Source organism: Fusarium fujikuroi, chromosome FFUJ_chr02 (genome assembly GCF_900079805.1).
Source record: "Fusarium fujikuroi IMI 58289 draft genome, chromosome FFUJ_chr02".
NCBI lineage: Eukaryota > Fungi > Ascomycota > Sordariomycetes > Hypocreales > Nectriaceae > Fusarium > Fusarium fujikuroi.
This window is the reverse complement of record NC_036623.1, coordinates 4,513,811-4,529,470: the sequence shown is the minus strand read 5'-3', so window position 1 is coordinate 4,529,470 and position 15,660 is coordinate 4,513,811. Positions and strand designations below refer to the sequence as shown.

At 47.6% G+C, this 15,660-nt stretch overlaps 6 protein-coding genes; 2 read left to right on the top strand and 4 right to left on the bottom strand.

Annotated features, from left to right (window-relative positions):
* Positions 1-291: 291 nt before the first annotated feature.
* FFUJ_03892 (related to ketoreductases) lies at positions 292-1,170 on the top strand (the record flags this gene model as incomplete). Its single annotated transcript, XM_023572886.1, has 1 exon — positions 292-1,170. The coding sequence occupies one exon, from the start codon at positions 292-294 to the stop codon at positions 1,168-1,170; it is 879 nt and encodes a 292-aa protein (XP_023426930.1).
* Positions 1,171-2,003: 833 nt separating this feature from the next.
* On the bottom strand, positions 2,004-2,663 carry FFUJ_03893 (uncharacterized protein; the record flags this gene model as incomplete). Its single annotated transcript, XM_023572884.1, has 1 exon — positions 2,004-2,663. One exon carries the CDS (start codon positions 2,661-2,663, stop codon positions 2,004-2,006), a length of 660 nt encoding a protein of 219 aa, XP_023426929.1.
* Positions 2,664-8,338: 5,675 nt separating this feature from the next.
* On the bottom strand, positions 8,339-9,235 carry FFUJ_03894 (uncharacterized protein; the record flags this gene model as incomplete). Its single annotated transcript, XM_023572883.1, has 1 exon — positions 8,339-9,235. The coding sequence occupies one exon, from the start codon at positions 9,233-9,235 to the stop codon at positions 8,339-8,341; it is 897 nt and encodes a 298-aa protein (XP_023426928.1).
* A 1,266-nt stretch (positions 9,236-10,501) lies between these two features.
* On the top strand, positions 10,502-10,900 carry FFUJ_03895 (uncharacterized protein; the record flags this gene model as incomplete). Its single annotated transcript, XM_023572882.1, has 1 exon — positions 10,502-10,900. The coding sequence occupies one exon, from the start codon at positions 10,502-10,504 to the stop codon at positions 10,898-10,900; it is 399 nt and encodes a 132-aa protein (XP_023426927.1).
* Positions 10,901-11,449: 549 nt separating this feature from the next.
* FFUJ_03896 (uncharacterized protein) lies at positions 11,450-12,935 on the bottom strand (the record flags this gene model as incomplete). XM_023572881.1 has 3 exons in its annotated part: positions 11,450-12,226; positions 12,283-12,665; positions 12,728-12,935. 3 exons carry the CDS (start codon positions 12,933-12,935, stop codon positions 11,450-11,452), a joined length of 1,368 nt encoding a protein of 455 aa, XP_023426926.1.
* A 1,291-nt stretch (positions 12,936-14,226) lies between these two features.
* Positions 14,227-15,117, bottom strand: FFUJ_03897 (uncharacterized protein; the record flags this gene model as incomplete). The annotated part of the gene is made up of 1 exon (XM_023572880.1): positions 14,227-15,117. The coding sequence occupies one exon, from the start codon at positions 15,115-15,117 to the stop codon at positions 14,227-14,229; it is 891 nt and encodes a 296-aa protein (XP_023426925.1).
* Between the last annotated feature and the right edge of the window lie 543 nt (positions 15,118-15,660).

Here is a 15,660-nt window from a genome sequence, read left to right as displayed (position 1 = left end):
TGGTTGAATTGGCTGTTAACGCCGAAATGTGGCGACGCTAACAATCGGCGATAGTTGAGATTGGCAGTCGGTGATAGAATGATGGTGTTGAGGACTTTGGGTCGGAGATAATGTCATCAAGTGAATTGAAGAGAGATATTTGAGGCTGAAAAATATAAATATAAGTCGCATTTTCGTTTGAGGATGGACTCAACAACAATCATCACTTGCCTCGGACGCTTCATTACAACTTTTACAAGCATCTCACTCTCACACTCAAGCCACTTACACAAACAATCTCACAACCTCAACATGTCTTCCCCAGTCTGGTTCATCACCGCCGCCTCCTCAGGCTTCGGCCATGATATCGCCCTTCACGCGCTCAACCTCGGGCACACCGTCATCGCTACAGCAAGGAGTACATCACGCGTCCAAGACCTTGCCGACGCAGGTGCACACACGCTAGCATTCGACGTGACATCCCCCCTCTCAGACCTCGAAGCCATCGCTAAAGAAGTCTTTTCCAAGCATGGACGCGTCGACTACCTCATCAACGCTGCGGGATACATCCTCGACGGCGCCGTAGAGGAAGTGTCCCAGCAGGAGCTGTACGACAGCTTCAACACCAATGTCTTTGGGATCTTCAACACCATCAAGGCTTTTCTACCGGGAATGCGAGAGCAGAGTATCGGTCAGAATGGAAAACGCGGCACGATTGCTACTTTTGGAAGTATTGGTTCTTGGAGAGGTGGCGCGACATACTCTGTCTACTCCATGGCGAAGACGTGCGTGTCCTCCCTCGCCGAGTCTCTCCGCTACGAGCTCGAGCCCTTCAGCATAGTCGCCACAGTTGTTGAACCTGGTTACTTCCGCACTAGCTTCTTAAACCCCGGCGTGAGGGCCGTTACGAAGAAGAGGATGGACGTTTATGAAGATGAGAGCACGCCCACGGGAAAGACGAGAAAGGCCCTGGAGAAAACGGATAATAACCAGCCGGGTGATGTTAAGAAGGGTACCAAGGTCATTGTTGAGGTCCTGACGGGGACGGGGGTTGGAGAGGGGAGGGATGTCCCGGTTCGGATTGTGTTGGGGAGTGATGCGGATGTTTATATTAGGAGTAAGTGTGAGGAGACGTTGGAGTTGTTGAATGAGTGGAAGGATGTTACTGTCAGTACTGATCATGAGAAGTAAGGACGACGATGAAAGTATGCTTCCTTAGGTAAACCTAGGATAATATTGATGATCTTTAGAGTATCTACTCACATTTAGGCCCTAAATTTAGGGTCAGAATCCTTCTTGCTCTACAGGCAATTACATTAATGTCCCCTAATTATTTACATCTACGAGTTTCTTCCGTCCTCGTCGCCAATAGGCACCTGGACTTTAATGACACAAGCCCCAGTAAGCTCCTGAGCAGTTGAACGCTGGTTATAGTAATAGTTGGGCTTGTTGGTGATCGTTCCGATGTGGTTTCCATGCTTGGTAAGCTCCCTGGGAAGTTTTCTTGTATGGCAATGTTAAATGGGCTCTCGCCACTCCGAATGGTCAGACCACGAGCTGGAGACCCTAAGGGCCCATTGCTTCGATCGTCAGGGTCCTCGCAACAGAATATATATCGTTCTATCAACCTCTTCGACCGATTTCAGCAGGACCAAGGGCATGTACTATTTCACTCCAAGCCTAAACTTGGCCGAGAGATATGCTGCTTGGGCAAAGCGACGAGAAGGTGTGACATCTGCAGTCATAGCCCGGATCGCCATTTGGAACAGCGCCATCGAAGAGGCCATCGAGCCGTGTTTGATGTATTACTTTGTACGGCACAGGAATCTTGTGATGCTTGATGGGCCTGCGAGTGTGTTTATACCTCTAGAGGCTAAGCCACTGCATTCGGTGTTAGTATATAGCATATCTCCAAGTGGAGACAGAAAACTTCAGAATCAAGTCTAAAGTAATCAAAGAAGTGGACAATATCATCATAATTTAGAACAGTTTATAATAAGCTTACCTAAGGTTTTGGCGCTTTTTTATCTCGACTTTTGGGGCCGGGCAGAATTCCTCCGATGCCCTCGGGCTTTCTCACGCTCAGCAGAAGCTTGCTGCATCTCATTCAGCGCCTCATAACGCAGTTTCATGGTATCCCGAAGCCAGCCAATGCAGGTGCCGGTTAACCGCATGTCCTTGAAACGAGGATCCATGATACTACGCTGGAGCTCAGTTGCGATACCGCGCTGCTCCATGTGACGGAACCAGGCGGAACTATCGTCCTCCCAGACATCATAGTTCATGGGACGCCCAGTATGACTCATCACCCAGTCGATGAACGAGACCTCAGGAGTGGTTTCACCACTAAGGTCAATCTCGCGTTTGATAGGACCAGACGGCTTAGCATCCCAACCGCTCCATATCTCAGTCGCTTTATCGCTGCTGAAACCGATATACTCAATAGTCGCTTTCGAAATGAGCTTCTCTGGAATAGTCGCAAATGCGTCAGGGCAAGATTCGATATTGGCGTTGAGAAGAATATACTTGGTCTCTTCATCGCTCGAGCGATTCAGACGCCGTTTGTCAACCAGTATAGAACCATTCGGGGGAGTGGGAGGATTCACAAGACCAAGGTCGGTAAGTCGTGCTGCATCTCCAGGCCCGAGGATCTCCCCGACAGAGCTGTTGCACTTGCGGGTCATGGTCTGATTCGTTAGGGAGGACTGACAATACTGAAGGACAAGGCTTCAGAGGTCGGGGAAGGCTGCCTTATATATCAAAGAGGAAGTGGACTACTTGAGTGACTTCATTCGGTTAATATATAAATTAAGTTATCATTTGACTCTGATGTATTGAAGATACTTTGGTCTGCGTAGTATTATTCGTAGTTGGGGTCTGTGGCTGAGACCTCATGATGTCTACACAGAGCCCAGAGTACTAGATGAGATAATTGGAGCTTATCCTCGTGTCATCTAATTACAGAAGTATATCCATACTCGCCGGCGTCGAAGTTCTGTGTGCTGATCATATTTCCCAGCCACAGGTCTCAACAGCGAGGTTTTGATTCACATCTCATTTTTGACTAAGCCACTCAACTTTATGTGATATCGGGAAAGCCTCCCTCATTCAAGTGGCTTTGAGTACCAGGATCATGGCTTTTTAGGTAGATCGAACCCCTGGAATACGGAGCTTCGTTCTGATGTGTTCACGAGGAACGAAGCTAACTTTTTTCTAGACTACCAGCCCAAGGGATCCGTCTGTGATATTCACGATGACGTTTTCGGGAAATAGGTCGCAGTGATAGGGCAGAAACTCTGTACAAATCATGCCCAGTTCTTTACAGTTTCTCAGCAAGTCGTGTGACTACAGTCGCCCAACAGCACACTCCACGTAGCGCAAATAACTGCTTGCCTCAACACCACAAACGTTATCAGCACGCCACTTTGCCAATTTTTCGCAGAGCTCCGTAAGTCTGGTGGTTTTTTGCTGTTCTGTTGTGAGCTAGAAGTGTTATTTGCAGTTGAGACTTGTGGCTGAGAGCTTAATCCAGCCGAGAGAACCTAGAACCTAGCTTTCGAGGCGGCGAGGAAAGGGTTTGCATGTTGAGTTCATGGCCTGTAACAGGGAAACCGCACCGAGATTTGATCACACCGCCAGTGACATATGGATATTTTCCAATTTGTTGGTAGGGACTTGTCTGACCGGCTTCAGACTGGCTTGAAAAGCTGCAGGGAGGTCATTTTTCTTCTGATTGGTGCAATCTGAAAGCAGGCTATGTATCACTATAGTCAAGAATGGAGTCCTTTTCGCGATGATCCAATCAGATAAATGGCCCTCATGCAGTTAAGAGTAGGCATCATGGGTTTAGAAGAACGCCGAGATGCCAGATTAGACAGCGTTGTGCCTATAGGGGGGCTGTCTCAGCCACAAGTCTCAACTGCAAATAAATAATAGTCATGCGGCCTCACTTTCAACCTGTCCAGAAAGAAGCCGCTGCAGTTACAGAAATAATCTCCAGGCAGTGATGGAGGTGAGATGACGATCTCTATTTATGGTTCAAGCTGACCTTACCAGCAGTATCGGCAGACGGCCACTAGTACCGCTCGACATGCATTACAATTACCAGATGATGACCCTGAGAGTACGAGTGTTGATCTGCTCTTGGAAGATAAAGATTACCCTACAATAAGTGTAGGAATCGGGCAGCTGATTCGCAGAGAAAGACACGCCGATGTTTATTCCGCTTACTGGCGACCTGATGGTGTAATTGTTGTAATAAGCGAAGCTCGTGCTTTTATTCTTGAGGGAGTTGCGGCGAAATTGAGAAGGCATCGCAAACGATGCATGCAACGCCTGAAACCCCGAACTTTGGCCACCACGTCACTCCGTGGAGCAGAAATCATAGTATATAAGACCTCCAGCAGGGCTTACATCCAAGATGAAGACTCTGTTTCGAATGAACCTTCCCCATCCTTGCTTTGTAGGTCTGTCGGGGAAGTGATATGGCCACCTAAGAAGCTAACTCTGAACTAGTCCAGAAAAGAACATTAAATTACAAGCGAGAGCCAGCACGGATACAACCCGCGCGACCACAACGTCGAAAGAACGCGTTTGACGAACAGGGATTAGTGGCTTACATACGTGCACTAAATGCGGAGCTCAACAGAGATAATATATCAATGGCCCCTGATCTCTTGGATGCTTTCCGAGCCGCTGTTCTATTGTACATATTTTTTGACAAGAAAGGCAACAGACGCTCGGCTGAGCTTCCTTACGTTCCCAAGGGCTGCATCAGTTCATCCAAGCCCACGACATTGTATTTCTTACTGAGGTCGCTGTCCGTTCTTGAAACACCTGGACTGAGACCTGGAGAACGGCAATCGCCTCCCCATGGGAATGATTGGATGCTCTATGAGATGCGTCAACAATTGGAGGATCTGAAGACACAGTTATTTAACATGAGCTACCGAGAGCTTTCCATGGGAGTTGACTCTTTTCTTTCGACACTATCTTCATCAGATCTGCGTTCTGTTCAAAGCAGAAATCATCAATTTGGACTTCTTCAGCACATTCGAATAACTCTGCCTATTCTCATTCAAAGCTACCCAGAAATTCCACATGAATATGCATTCTGGTGGAGTTCCTTGCCAGAAAACAAAGATGTACTGTATCTGCTTTTCCTTACTATTCTTGGTACTATTCTTGGTCCAATATTGATTGATCACATGTCAAAATATATTTTCTGAATTGAGAGCTACTTGTGTTACTTGATGTCAAGATCAGCGGCTATAGGCTATTAACTAGTGCATAGAAGTTGGTAAAAATCTCCAAGGTGATCCTGAGAATCTCCGAGCTAATCAAACTATCCATACAACCAACTATCAGTTCCTTCTATTGCCAGATAAGAAAAGTAGAAGGACAAAAAAGAGGACAAAAAGAGATAACACCAAGGGTTATGTTGAATTCCCCCTTTCCTGAGGCTAGAACTATGGGGATGAGTGCCGCCTATAAGGTTAAACTTTAGGCCGTAAACACAGGTGATGAATGAGAATTCCTGACGCTAGAAGGGCTCCGACTTGAAACGGACGTTCTTCTGTGCAAGAGATATGGGTACAAAGGCTCTGAAACAATCAGAGAAGCTAGACCAAACACAAAGCCACCTAGAAACACGAAAGAAAATTACAACAAAGGAAAGAAATAAAAGATCATCAAGCGACTTCTCAAAGACTGACAAAGCATCAGAGCGACTCGAATGGATCCCATAACTCAGGGATTGGTCTAAAGGACAGAATACAAGCGCTCAAGTATCTTCACTGTATCGAAGGGCTGACGGAAGCCGAGAGGATACAGAGAGCGACGCAAATGGCACTCCAAAGGACTTCTGTCATGGGCCTGCGCTGGCGTCATTGCTTCCATTCCATGTACCGCTACCACTGCGTACTCCGGGTGCCTCAGAACTCAAATCCTGTCATTGACCGTCATGGGTGTTTTTTTGGCCTTCCTCTCCTCTTTCTACCACACCTCTCGATGTGGAGTTTGTGCAACTTGAGTTGATCAAATGAATGACCACAAGGACAACTATAAAGGCCTCGACCAGTACAGTTCTTAGTTTCGAGATGTTTCAAGTGCTTATCCTTTCTTCCATCCTGTCTGCCACAGCGACAAACATAAGCGGACCCAAGGTGGAACTCCGTCAGGTGTCGCTTCAAGGACCTGTTGTCCTTAAACGTCTTATTGCAGCGTTTTCTTCCACAATGAAACGGACTCGAAGAAACATGAGACGAGATAAGATGAGAACTATTTCCTGTGAGACGAATGAAGAAGCATGGTAATGGTGATGCTTACCAAAGAGAGTCTACGTCGTCAAAACCCTGCTCACAAAAGTCGCAGGTGAGCCGCGCCACTTTGGAGGCAGGACTAGACGTGAATGCCTGATAGGATTCCTTTTCGTGCCCTCTTGAAGTCGACGAGTGGGATGTAGGAGTATTGCTATTCGCGGAGGTGTTGCATAAGGAAGGGGATAGGTGTGGCTGATGCCAGGGAACCGAATGAGGGACAATAGAAGAATTTAGATCTGTTGGAGGCTGAGACAAGACACCTTGTATGGTTTCAAGAGCGTCATGAGGTTCAGTGACAAGTGCTAGTTGATTGTTTGACTTTCCTTGGTGTTGCGCACCCAAGGAGGAAAGGCCTGCATCGAACGCTTCGATGCAAGGCCCAGGGTAGCAATTGAAGTCAAACAAGTCGTCAAACTCATAGCTCTCAATACCAGGACTGGGCAAAAGATTGATATCCCATCCGGAGCTGATTTGCCATTGTGCATCGTCGATGTTGTCCGTCCAGGGTTCTAATTGATGATCATCGTGGTCGTCCTGAATGGGATAAGCGCCAAGTCTATGCTCGGCGCTGACCCTCGAACAAGATGGACCTTAAATGTCAGGTGTAGTCTGTAGATGTGTGTCACTGGACTGAGTAGAGTCGAATCCTCGAGCGTCGAGCCAGAAGGCTTCGCTCGACGAGAGAGATGTAATGAGGAGAAAGGCCGGAATCTAGACAAATAGACGAGAGTCCGGCTGAAGTACGGCCAGCTGAAAACCCTTCTTACGTGGCTCAGACTCAGGGCCAATTCTATGATTCGCTAACCATTAGCGGTACGTACATCTTATGTGCGATTGGAGTTATTGGGGCTTGCAGGGATTCAAACTCGTTGATTCGGTTAGTTGAATAAGGGCCATTTATCTCATTCGTAAGCTTCAGGGCCCAGGCTGTCCAGATGCATATATGCTGAAATGTCATTGATCACCCTATCCTTGCTTAAGCATCATCATCTCACCAATCAGCAATATGGCCCGGAGACAGCCTCGCTCAATTCAACAAATCACCGGCGACTCTGCCAATGCACACGTAGTTCACGAATCCGAAAAACGGCCTAGATGGAGCCGGGAACGGTTGTACCAATAGCGAAACTGGCCCTGACCCTTTTGTAAGACAAAGCAATTGAGATATCTTAGACAGTTAGAAGGAATTGCGGAGAACCATCCAATACGAAAAATGGCCCATGGCGAGCCCAAGTTGAAATGAAAACACGGCAATGACTTTCGTCTACCCAGTCTGTGTTCAAGAACGCGTCAAAATGTATATGTATGACGGCGTTCATCACAAGAGTAAACCCTTTCTTGTGCCTTCTAGTGTCAAAATAACTGCAATCCTTTCTATTGATTGAGGCCGCCACTTCCTACTGGCCTTTATTCACTTGTCTTCAAGAAAACCTCCAGGATGCCACCGTCACAGAGAAATGCCACTACTGGAAAGAAAGAAACCAGTCCAAGTACACAGCAAAAGCCTGAGGCACATGGAAGCAAAGAACAAGGTGAGCCCAGTCGTACATGAAAATGACACATATAGGTTCTAACATCAATCTGGACTACATTTCACCAGTGCTCGAATGGCTGCGCCAGAGCGACGAAGATGAACCGTGGAGGGGCTTCACGGTCGTGGCCAAAGATGGAGAGAGTCATGTTTACTCAGCTCAGAATCCTTCTCAGACGTGGAGTACACGAGCAGAGGTCGGGTCTCAACATGAGTCATCCACAGGATAAATGTGGCAACAGAGGGACCGAAGGCATTGCAAGTCATTATAGAACACCACTAGTATTGATTGATAGTTAATGCTTATGACGTCTCAAGTATGATGGGCAAGTTAGCCTGACAAATGTTTGGAATGAAATTCACTTTATTGTGATCCTTTTTGACTAAGGAACCCGGACCATCATTGATTTTATGGGTAGAAAATGATGTAATAAAGATTTGTCCTATAAGTAGGCTGTGCATGGCCATAGAATTGTCTCCAGTCAGAAGCCAAGGTGAATAGACCGGCTCAGACCGCAGCAACACAGACATAAGTACCCTTCCACAAAGTTTTGCAATCCTCACCAACAGCAGGATTCCACTGCGCAAATTGGGCCATGGTGATCTTGTAGTGGTGCAAAACCTCCTGACATGTAGTCCCGGGGCCGATGTAGTGGAACTTGACACAGTTTTTAACCAAACCCGCCTGTACAGGTGAAGGCGTCGCAGATTGATTGTCGGCTACTGGGTTGGGCTTGATGTCTCTCGTTGCAGATGAAGTGTAGCCTTTGACACGGACGCATGCGTTGGTCCCCGCCCACATGTTGGTACAGTCCTCTCCAACGGCAGGATTCCACTTGATGAAGTCGGCAAGGGATATCTTGTAACGATCGAGGACGCCTTGGCAGGTGGTTGTAGATTCAATGTAATGGAATTTGTTGCAGTTGGCTACCATGCCTTGTTGAATGGGTTTTGGGGTTTGGATGCCGTTTCCACAGCACTCATCCACAGGAGAGGGTTTTTGAGGAACAGTTGGCTCTGCAGAAGACTCGTCGTCCGCATTGGGGATCGAAAAGGACTCTACATCAAAAGGGGCGTCGGGCATCTCGCCGTATGATGGCTCAGTTGGCTCAGTAACAGACGTAGGCTTTGCCGTCTTGGATCCAACGCCGGCTGGTTCATCTTTGTCGGCAGTCCCTTTGACACAGTAACTACCAACTGGATCAAGGTCAGGACACTCGACGCCGGGATTCAGCGCCTTGAACTCATTCAAAGTCATGTTCCAATCTTCAGCGAAGATCGCACATGTCTGACCAGGTAGAGGATTAGTTTTATTCTCGCACTTTACATCTCGGCGATGAGGCGTTGCAAGAGCGTAAGGTAGTTGGATGGCGAGGCTCGCGGCCATGAATGCGACGAGATGCATGTTGTTAACTTGGAAGTTGGATGGGGGAAAAAATGGAGGAACGAGCGTACATATTGGTTTTTAAAAACACGTTTACTGATCTGGCTGGCCTTCTTATACTTTTCAACCCCCGCAGCAAAGAGTCATATTCTGAGTTTCATAATGGGTATTTATACTGCAGGCATTGGTCACGACTTGTGACAGAATGTCTAAATAGTGAACCGGATGTGTTATTTGTTGTTGATGCCCATGGCTGAGAGCTTACGATCAGGACGCAGAACTTAGCTTCATTCCCCGCACTCCGCAGCATGCACTCAAACTCGTCATGATGTACCTTAAGTCTTGCCACTCTGTGTCCGTTGGCGATACAGACTCTCCTAGGTGATCATCGTCGTAGAATTAAGTTCTTTCTTAAGGTTATTGGTTCTAATGCCAACTTACTAAAGGGTTCAACCAACCAACAGGGATCCGGAAGGCTATTTGTCAGGCCAGAGTCCTTTCCGTCCCGGGCCGAAGAGGAGTTGCTAGGTTTGACCTGAGTTGAGTAAGAGGATGGTAGGCGTGGCACTGATACCGAGTCAGCTTCTGGGTATTGCAGTCTCGAAGTGGATGCATACAATCCCTCGCAAACGATGTCTATCATTTCTTTGACCCAGATACCAAGCTTATATCCCTCCTTCAAAAGCCATCGTTTATTGGATTTGGGGTTATGATAATGCGGCAAAATTCGACTGCTCATGTCTGAAAGAGAGTTTGGCAACGCCGATTGGAAGGGCGACACACCTGGCATTCGTGTTGTGAGGCGTGGGATACCTCGGATGGTCTTGAATCCTTTTCTCCCCCATGGGCCTCAATTCGGTAAAGGATAGCCCTTGACAATCGGGAGTGCTGAATCGGTCGTCAGCTTCCGAGTGTTTCCGTCTGATTGATCAACTGACATTTTTCACTACTAAGAATCCCGATGCTGATTGAGGTAAATACTGGGCTTTTATGACTCTGAAGGACGCGCTGACTTAAACAATGGGTATATTGTGGAGCCTGGCGCATATTGATCCCAATCTGGCAAAAACTGTCACCTTTCGGGATTCGTTATGACGCCGACGGGATTTCCGGGCTGTCAGCATAACGTTTAAGCATGGCAAATAAGGATTATCAATTCAAGGTATTAGAAGTACATTCTTTGGATATAAGAGATGATGGGGATCGTAATTATTAGTGTATTCAGTATGTAACTCACATTTAGAAATCATATTTGTTATCATACAAAACCAGCAATACTTTCTCAATATGTCCGAGTACGGCTCTTCCCAATTTCTCTCCCGCGGACTAAAGATCTTCGCCGTCTTCTCCATGTTCACTGGAACTGTCGATCTAATTACCGGACATAAACTCGTTATACCCGAATCAGAGCGAGCTCTCCTCCCAACCCCGACCCTCGCCTTCGTGGACAACCAGCTTCGCTTCTTGGGAGCAATCTGGAGTGGATATGGAATGATTCTCTGGTGGGCTAGTAGCAATCTCCAAGCGAGGAAGATTCCCCTTTCTTTGCTCGGAACTGCCATGTTCTTGGCTGGGGTTGGCCGCTTGACTTCAGGGCTGAGTCTAGGCTGGACTCCTTCGTGGCTCAAGATTGCTGCTGCTGTGGAGCTCGTCATCCCTCCTTTGATCTACCTTTTCGGATTCTAAACGTGCGAAAAGAGTGCTTATGGATACGTTGGTCTCGATATTTGTTCAAGGTCAATCAGCCAATCTTTGATCACTAGTAGAGACTGAGAGTGACCAAAGTATAGGCATTGGTACGGGGAGGTTGAAGAATGAGAAGCCGATCTTCATTTTACACATTCAACACGATTGCCACGGCTGCTGCTGTTATACGACTACGGAAATTACATGAAAAGGTTCAATAGGGCCAAGAACTCCATCTCAACTTAGAGAGAAACTTGTATATTAAAGCATAAAATAACTACTTTGTCTCAACTTTCCCTTAATATAGGTATGATTTGAACGGTTCTGAACTGTACACGTCAGATAGCAAGGCGAATTCATTGATTTTGTTGCTCAGCGTTGGCGAGATGCTACGGTTGGAAAAGTTAAACATGTAAAAATACAATATAGGTAAAAGAAACCTTGGATAAAGTCTTTATAAAATGGTAAATGTACAAAATTTATCTTCCTGATCTCCGAAAGGCATAATAGGTAGGTAACAGAAATTTAATAGCGAGTCTTTCTTCCAGCTTATTTGAGAGGACTGCTCTTGCGGTAGTCACAATCTGCCCTGTCAAAGGGGCTTCCACAGCCAGTTTCGTCATCATGCTCAACAAACACAGCAGGCAAGTTGAAGAAGCATCGGGGGATCTCTCCCTGAACAAGGTTGCTAGTGTCAACTTCATCACTGTCGCCCTTGTTCAAAGCACAGTCAATCAAAGCCTTGTAGTAAGGCTCGCGATCACCCAGACCGAAGGAAGCCATCTTCTCGTAGATGTCAGCGCCAACCTCGGTCCACTCTCCCTCGCGATTAGGGTTGGGATCGTTTCGCATGATGTACCAGCAGTACTCCTCGCCATCACGGAGCGGCAGCCACTGTCGACCAGTGGAAAAACCGCAATCCTCACGGGAATCCTTACCGCCGAGCTTATCGGCGACAAGGTGGAGCTTGGAGGCCTTCATGACGTCGTTGGCGACCTTCTTCTGGATGTTGTTGGTGATGGAACCTAGCGTGACGCGCACGGTCTCAACGTCATCGTCGAGAAGGAACCAGCCGCCGTTGAAGAACTTGGCAATCTTGGTCTCGTATGTATCCCACTTGGGAGCGGGGAGAGAGTTATACTCGTCGTCGTTTCTGCCGCCTCCGGTAGCGATTCGGAGGGTGTCCTCGAGCTTGACTGAGGCGGACTTGAATAGGTCGGCAAGGCCGTCTGATATAGTAGCGGCACCATCATCCTCATCGTCGCCCAAGGAGAGACCGGACATAATACCTGCCAGAATACCCATACCGGCAGAAATACCGGAGCCCTATATTAGTGATGGTCAGCAAAGGAAAAATCGGGACTGGAGACAAAGTAACATACCACTCCAGGAACGAGGCCACCAAGGGCATTACCCATAGTTGCAGCCGCCGAGAGCCAGCCTTTCATATTACCTCCTCCATTTTCGTTTCCGCTAAAGTCCTTGAGCATCTGCCCGATCTTGAGGCCATTGACGAGAGTCTCAGTCGTCAACTGGCGGTGCAGCTCGGCGAACTTGCCATGCATACCCTTGACAGCCTGGAAGGTCCAGTACGAGTTCTTGCCTACAAATGTCTTGCCGTACTTGTCGAACTGCTCCTCGCAGCCGATGCCGCCCATGGGGTTGCAGCTGGTGCCGATGAGAGCGCAGCCACTGGCACCAGACTTGCCATCAGTGCCCTCCATGACCTGATCCTCAAGATTTTTGAGCCAGTTGTTCTGGTGCTCTGTGGACATAGTGATTAGCATTCTATTTCATGCTTAGGTTTGGTGAGAGTAAGCTACTTACCCCAGTGGCTTTTGATGAACAGTTCAAGTGATACACCAGCGGCTGTGTCTTCCCACAGCTTGTCAACACCCTCGACGGTCTTCAGGTCCCATCCCTTGCAGAACTTTTGCTTGTCGTTGAAGATGTCGTTCGCATCGTCACGTTTGGAGAACAAGGGTGAAGCTTCTGTCGCGGCGGCTAGAGCCAAAAGAGCGGTGGTGGTCTTCATGGTGAAGATGTTCTGTGAGAGATGGATCGAAATGTGAGGAGGTAAAGCGAACTGAGCCGATGAAGACTTGCCTCTTTAACTTTTCAAATGCGCAAGAGAGGGCACATATATATCCTACATATTTCATGGTCCAGCCTTTCCGGTACCATGTTATGCTTGGCAGCTGACATGAACCTTTGGCGAGATGAGGCTTGGCATCGCAACACCCTTGGAGTTCTTATGTATACTATGGAGACCTGTGATGCATTAAAGATTACAAAGGATTCCTGGCCCAAGCTTACAGCCACTGTGATGATCCGATTGATCCCGGCGCGTAAGGCTATAAGGCGGCTGTTGAGGTGGGGGACTTTTATGGAGATGGCGTGGCTATCACAATTAACGGGCCGGGGACCAGGCCAGGATTTGGATCCATAACCAGGTACATGCTCTCAGAATTCAAGGACTTCTGTTTCTTACAGGAGCTACTCTACTGAGGTGTAGGAAGCATTCAGTATAAGGGGAAGTGGAGTCGTAACTAGACATGCCATCACAACCGAGACCGTGGCTGGAAGGAGAATCACATGATGTTGCTTCGTCAAAGTTAAAGCTAGAAATAAGTATAAATATCCGTAGCTATTGTGTAGACAAGTAACGGCGGCTAAGTATAACTTGTCGTAATTAGCAACCCCCAAACTGTCCAGGAGTAGTCGGCGTAACTGATATTCCCGTACATCCGTTCAGCGCGCTTTATAAATGGATCCTCGGAGAAGACGGGTTGCATCCTACAAGGCTGAGTTGGTGATTGAAAAGTGCCGCATAGCAAGGATTAGTAACTTCCCGGTAGGGCGTGAAACAATTCTCATTAACCGGTTCCTCGATTGTTATTCCATCGCAACAGAGTCATGGGGGAGCCACTCCCCCAGATCATGACTCGCCAGCTCGCCAATGATGCCTGGTCATGGTGGGGTCCGGCAGATGTATGTCAGACGGAACCCCCTGGCATTTCACAAAAGCCCGAACTTGTGACGTTCGAGGTAGCAGTGAGTCTTACGCCAAGCCAATCCTTCACCCTTCAATTTATTAATAATAAAGCAAACTGCATGAGATTGTTAATAGAAACCACCTGCATGCTCAGCCTCACTTGATGCACGGTTGATCTTTGTCTTTGCATCGATTCTAAGTTGTCAAGATTCTAGATACATCTATTCTAGCCTAATAATGGGAATAACTGTTTAGAGAAGTCTCACACTGATTTGATAGGCTTGAGAAAGTTGGGTAAGCTTGTCTGTCGGTGACCCGATTCCAGACTTTTCTAGTTCGGGTTGGGCCAAAGAGAACCGCCATTGTTTCCGTACTGACACTGCCTGTGATCACTACCTTGACAACCACTGTCACACCCCAAATTTCCCTGGTTGACGCCATTGTTGTTACCGATCTGATTGACGTTGGCATACGCATAATTATGGTCGTAATAGGTATCAGAGGCACCTTGACCCTGACCAGCGGGACAGTGCGTGTGAGTTTGATAGTTCGCGTATCCATTGTGATAAGACATCAAGGGCTGGTACCAGATAGAATGGCACCCTGACTGAACATTGTTCCACTGGCATGTTCGCGTATCAGTCAAAGTATGCGTCTCGCCCCAGGAGAACTCGAAAGATGCTTCAATGACTTCGCCAAACTTGGCGCTCAAGCCAACAGTCCAGGTTTGAGAAACCGAGAAACCAACTGCAATAGCCTCGGTACACTGATTGCAGTAGAAGCAGCTTCCAACTTGGTGCCAGGCCTGGTACCAGTAGCCCCAGTCATTCTGATCCCACCACCGCTGGGTCTCGCTCCTGCAGATTCGAGGGGCAGACTCTCTCTTCGTGAGATCGTTGATGAATGCGGCAGACCCATCGCGGACGGTGTGACCAGGCTTGTGCTCGACGCTCTTGACTTTGTTCTGACGACGGATATCTTTCAGTTGCTCGCGGGTGTATTTGTTGCGATGGACCTCGACGGTTCCATCAGGGTGAACAATCTCCGTGATGACATCGGAAGATGGTCCGCGGATCTTGAGGCAGATCGGGTCCGTAGTACCTTCATGGCACTGGATGAATGTAGCGTTCTCTGGAGGCTCGGTGTTGTCCAGCCTGATAGCGAGGGGCGTGGCATAGCCGACTGCTACAAAGGATAGAACAAGAGTATTGAGGAAAAGCATGATTGTTGATAGTGGCGGGTTCAAGCAGGTGCTGTTTCTTGAGGATGAATTTGAAAGTCTGATTCTTTACATAGATTAACATTCCCTATATATACTAATGTTAGGCATCGATTCAAGCTTTATCGAACCTGGCTTTAAGGCTGACCACGATATTATCAACACCTCTCTTCGCCTTCCGTACTACATAAGATGCCGCATATCCGTGAAGTAGATATAGAAATAATACTCAAATGCCGTGTATCCGTAAGATAGAGCCATTGCAGGACTTCATAATCCAGCCGCGGCGGCCGACGCTAAAAAGGACTTGCTCGTTTGGGTGATTTAAAGCCTTACAAAGCAGATTATCTTCAGCTGACAGGTGTTCTAGAATCAATCGAATAAGCGGCCCGCTCGCGGGTATTGGGGGCTGCATAATAAGTGGATAATGTTTTCGTATTCAGAAGCCTCGAGGAGCAAGAAAACATCGGCCCTTGATATGAGATGTTAAAATAAACTCGGTAGAAGCTATTCTAAGTCTATACTAGACTTATCCTAAACTTATGC